General features: G+C 60.8%; 1 protein-coding gene across 1 annotated transcript in view; it reads left to right on the plus strand.

Annotated features, from left to right (window-relative positions):
- The window catches only part of ZNF324 (zinc finger protein 324), a 2,585-nt gene extending 554 nt beyond the window's left edge, over window positions 1–2,031 (plus strand). Inside the window, 3 exon segments of the mRNA XM_007457524.1 lie at window positions 1–3; window positions 5–29; window positions 650–2,031. The exon segment at window positions 1–3 is cut by the window's left edge and continues 107 nt beyond it. Of these exon segments, the coding sequence (XP_007457586.1) occupies window positions 1–3; window positions 5–29; window positions 650–2,031 (1,410 nt within the window).
- The last annotated feature ends 3,201 nt before the right edge of the window (window positions 2,032–5,232 follow it).

Here is a 5,232-nt window from a genome sequence, read left to right on the forward strand (position 1 = left end):
GCTGAGCCCTGGTGAGTGGGGGCTCAGGGGTGTGAGCTTGGGGTCAACCTATGGCCAAGCTTCTGTCCACCTTCCCTCCTGGATGCTCTCCTCTCCAGCTTCCCACCCGACCGACTCCTTTCACCATCAGCCTCTTCTGGAGGTTCCGGCTTTGGCTGCCCTTGAAGGGGAGCTCCAGGGGCCACCCCCAGGCCGTGGTGAGACCTGCTCAGAATCCCACCCTCAGCCAGTCTGTGTGGCCTCAGACCCTGCCCGTCTTCCCTCACCACCTCACCTGTGGGGCCGTTTGTTCACGTGTTCATCGTTGAGCACTTGCAGTGGCCAGTCCCGTTCGCGGCACTGGGGACACAGCCTTGCCCAGATCGCTCCTGGTCCTGCCTTTGTGGGTTTGACCCTGCTAGGGGAGAGGCAGTCAGCAAGCAGAGTTGGTGAGTAAAGTCTGTTCCATCAGGTAGCCGTCAGTGTAAGGGGCAAAGCCACCTGGGGAGTGCCCTGAGGACGGGCTCCGTGCAGGAAGGGAGTCTGGCGCCAGCTCCTCTCCCCAGCCTCCACGGCTGGTCCCGCGGGCCCCCTTGCCTACCCGCGTGGCCTGTGTGGGTGACGCAGGCGTCCACCGTTTCTGGCCCTTCAGCTTCCCCTCATCTGGCAGAGGACAGACGTGCTTCTGGAGAAGCAGCATTGCCAGCGGCCTCCCGGGACGGCCCCCCGCTGGCACCGACTAGGGTTCCCCCCAGCGCTGGTGCCTCTGAGTGTGGGAAAAGCCTGGAGGGTCGGCGCGGCGTGTCTCCCTCTCGGGAGAGGAAACCCACGGGGGTGTCTGTGATCTACTGGGAAAGCGGCGAGGCCAGCGTCAGCCTGCGGCTGACCTCTTCTCTGCGGACCCCACCTGGGCAGAAGGCCCTCGCAGAGCGCCCTGCGCCAGGCAAGCAGCCGAGGGCATCGGAGCGGCAGGAGCTGTACGCACGCGAGGCCCCGGGGGGAGCCTTCCCGGGTGCCCCAGAGGCTCAGGGGGACCGAGGAATGGGTGAGGCTTGGCGCGAGCCTCAGAGACTGCTCGCTGTCTCAGAGCCCCCGACCTGGGCCGAACTGGGCGAGGCCCTGCGCGCCGGCCCCGGCCTCCTCTCTGGGGAGAAGCCCTTCGAGTGCAGGGCGTGCGGCAAGGTGTTCGTGAAGAGCTCGGACCTGCTGAAGCACGCGCGCACCCACACTGGGGAGCGGCCGTACGAGTGCGCGCAGTGCGGCAAGGCCTTCAGCCAGACGTCGCACCTAACGCAGCACCAGCGCATCCACAGCGGAGAGACGCCCTACGCCTGCCCGGCCTGCGGCCAGGCCTTCCGTCACAGCTCCTCGCTGGTGCGGCACCAGCGCATCCACACGGCCGAGAAGGCCTTCCGCTGTGCCGAGTGCGGCAAGGCCTTCAGCCACCGCTCCAACCTCAGCCAGCACCGCAAGATCCACGCCGGGGGCCGGCCCTACGCGTGCACGCGCTGTGGCCGCAGCTTCTGCCGCAACTCGCACCTGATCCAGCACGAGCGCACGCACACGGGCGAGAAGCCCTTCGCCTGCGCGCTCTGCGGCGCCGCCTTCAGCCAGGGCTCGTCGCTCTTCAAGCACCGGCGCGTGCACACCGGCGAGAAGCCGTTCGCCTGCGCGCAGTGCGGCCGCGCCTTCAGCCACAGCTCCAACCTCAGGCAGCACCGGCTGCTGCACACGGGAGAGCGGCCTTTCCGCTGCTCAGACTGCGGCAAGGCCTTCGCCAAGGGCGCCGTGCTGCTCAGCCACCGACGCATCCACACGGGCGAGAAGCCCTTCGTGTGCGCGCAGTGCGGCCGCGCCTTCCGCGAGCGCCCGGCCCTCTTCCACCACCAGAGGCTCCACACCGGTGAGAAGCCAGCGCGGCGGCCCCGGGCCAGCCCGCTCCCCCAGGCCAGGCCTCCTTTGGGGGCACCGTGTGAAGGCACACTGGGGAGAGAAGCCGGGCCCACTGCCGCCTCGGGCCCAGCCACGGTTCCGAAGACGGCTGAGCCCTGAGGTCGCAGCCCCGACCTTCTCAGGGCCTCACAGGGCCTGCTGTGAGTCCCTTCCGTGGGTACGGGCCGCCCTCGCAGAGCCACGCAGTGGACAAGCTCTGCGCGTGCACTGCCATCCCCCGCACGTGGTGACAAGATTTGCCTCTTGTCAGCCACAGCTCACTCCTCCAGCCCCAAGCGGTCACGCTGAACAAAGGTCAGGGGGAGGCCAGCATGGTGCTGCCAGTTCGCCCATATTTTGACTGCACGTGAACGGGAAGCGCCGGGGCGGGGTGGAGGTGGTCCTGAGAACTTTCTGAGGTTTACACCCAACCTGCAGAGTCTGTGTGGAACCTCTCCACCCCTACCCCCAGCGTATTCCCCCAGCCATCAGTTCATCCAGGGCTTCCTGAGAACAGGCCCAGAAGATAGGAAGTCATGGGGGAGGCAGGTACTGGCTTCGGACAAGTGGCTGGGCCCTGAGCCTCAGCTCCCTCCTCTAGGGAAGGGAAAAGATTCAGCCCTGCAGAGGGTATTTGCAGCACCCTGACAGGCAGCATCTTGATAAGGGCCGATACGTGCCAACTGCCAGCCCCCGTTCTGAGCGCTGCACAGTTTCTCCTGACAGCTCTGTGAGGTGGCTGCTGTGGCTAGTATCCCCACTTCTCAGATGAGGAGACTGAGGTACAGAGAGGGGACGTGAGTTGCACAACAGCAGGTCCACTGGCCCAGCATCCAGAGAGCTCACCACTTTACCCCCACACTTAGCCTGCCAGCTCTGAGGGCTGGGTGAAGCCTGCCTGGCTTGCTGCTCATGGAAGACCCTCAGGAGGTGGAGGAGGGTGGGGGTGGGAAGTCCCCGGGTGAAGGATGGAGATTGAGAGTGATGGTTCCCCAGCTGTGCTGGTGCATTCAGAATGTGGTCCAAGCCTCAGCTTCGGCCGTGTCCTTTCGTTACCAAAGTCAGCGATACAGGAGCCTTTCCATCCCCACTTCCTTGACTGGAGGCGACCGTAACAACAGGTGCAGAGGAGACAAGATGGGGCTGCTTGGTTCTCTGGGGTCCAGTGGCCACGTGCCTGCCATTACCTAAGGCTGTGTGTGGCGCCCTCCCAAGATCCCCTCCCCAGTGTGACATAACCCACAAGGTGGGGACACTGAGGCAGACAAGTTAGGTGGGGGCCTGGTTGGCTTCTTGTGGCCTTCAACAGACCAGCCCCATCTCCACCTTGGGCCTCACCCACAGGGAAATTAATGGTGTTTTTACTGGGGGTAAAAAAAGACTAGAACTTACAGCTTGGAATGGATTGACACTGTAAATTCTTGCACGGCGCTTTGTAGGTCCACAGCCTCAGCCTCCAGGTCACGGTTCAGAAGGTTTTAACAATACAGAGTCCAGAGAGGCTCTCTAATAAAGGTTTCTTTTTAAAAACGTGAGTGGTAGCAGCCTGAAACCGGTTTCATCCCAGCACGATGCAAACGTGTCATCACACAGCTGCAGGGACTTGGCTTCAACCCTGGTCCCTTTGAGAGGCCTCAGGGTAGAGGTGCAGCCTGTCTGCGGCCCACCGAAGGTCTGTGTCCCCTTGACAGCCAGGAGATGTGGACAGGGTGGGGCTGCCCCAAGCAGCAGCTCTGTTGGGACATGAGCCTTTGTGGATCCAGGCCTTGGAATCTGAGGCAGGGGGCACACGTGGAGACCCAAAAGGTTGACCCCAACCCAGTGGGTGCTCCCGTTCAATCACCTCAAAGACTTCGCAGGTAGCTGCCATTGCCAAAGAACAGAGACATGACACCCCCAACTCTCCACCTGCCAGCAGGGTTCTGCCCCTGAAACCTCACAAGTTCCTGCAAGGAAAGGAGACAAGGGGTAGGGGGAAGAGTCACACAGGGCCAGGCTCCCCAGAACTCCTCAAGGGCAGGTCCTCTGAGCCATTGTCCACCCCTCTTGGGGCCCATCCTCTCTCTGACCTGGTCCATGCCCTGGCCTCGCCCTATTTCATCTCCCAGGCTGGCCCCCATGAGGGATTCTTGAGCAGCTCACTTCAGGGTCAGTGTGGATGGCTATGAGATGCAGACAAACCCCACAGAGCTTACAGAAGGCTATTGTAGGGAGCCCATGGGATTCAGGAGCAAAGGAATGTTGAACATCAAGTGGATGCCCAGAGAGTCACTTGCAACCTTTTTTGAATCTTGGACAGAAGCCGGGCCTGGTGCTCTATCCTGTCTCCCCACCAGCCTCCTCCCTGCTTCACTGAGCCTTTCCTGCCTGTGTGCTTGGCCCCTACTATCCCTCCTTTCCTCCACCCTCCTCGAGTCCACCCTCCCAGCACCAGGGGTGGTCAGAGGCTCCAGCCCTGTTCCTGTGGGAACAGCAACCATGAGCACCCACCTCCCCCCATATCTTGGCCCCTAAGTTGTCCTCCCCCAAACCTTTTTGATCATGTTGGGCCACGTCCTGCCAGGCTGGCCCTTCCACTCAACCGTGAACGGGTCATGACTATAAAAGGTATCCGTGGGCTTTCTGGGTCAAGACGATGGACTGGACACATGCGTCTCACTTGGTCCAGAAGCCCACTGAAACCACAGAGAGCCCTTAAAGCAAACCCTTGAGAATTCCCTGGCGGTCCATTGGTTAGGACTCTGCACTTCCACTGCAGGGGGCTCGGGTTCTATCCCTGGTTGGGGAGCTAGGATTCCGCAAGCGGCACGGCCAATAAATAAATTAACTATAACACAAACCCACAAATATGAGGATGGTAAAAGAGGAGGCAACGGCATTCTGAAGCTAGAAGTAGGGGGTGGGGGAGCTGTCACTGATTTGGGGAAAGCCAAATGCTGAGTTGGCGCTGGCGGAAGTGGAAGGAGATCCCATCAGGCTTACGCTGCAGAATTCCAGAAGGCTTGAAAACCAGCAGACCCCTGGAAGGGGAGACCCAAAACAAAGATGACTGAGTGGGAGCTCCTGGAGAAGCTGTTAGAGCTCCAGCTCTTCCCACAGGGTAGATGGTGGAAGAGTCCTTTCTGGGGAATCCGAACAGTCCCAGAGAAAAAATCAAATCCCTGGTAGCCAGGGATTCCTAGTATTAGAAGAAACTCAAACAGGCAGGCAGATGCACCTTAGGATCGAATAAATAAGTCATGGTTCCGCCATTTGATGTGTGGAAGCAAAACACCCTGACCCACAGTCAGATTTTAAAAACAATAACATCGTCTACTGATA

This window comes from Lipotes vexillifer, unplaced genomic scaffold (genome assembly GCF_000442215.2).
Source record: "Lipotes vexillifer unplaced genomic scaffold, Lipotes_vexillifer_v1.1 scaffold995, whole genome shotgun sequence".
Taxonomy (NCBI): domain Eukaryota; kingdom Metazoa; phylum Chordata; class Mammalia; order Artiodactyla; family Lipotidae; genus Lipotes; species Lipotes vexillifer.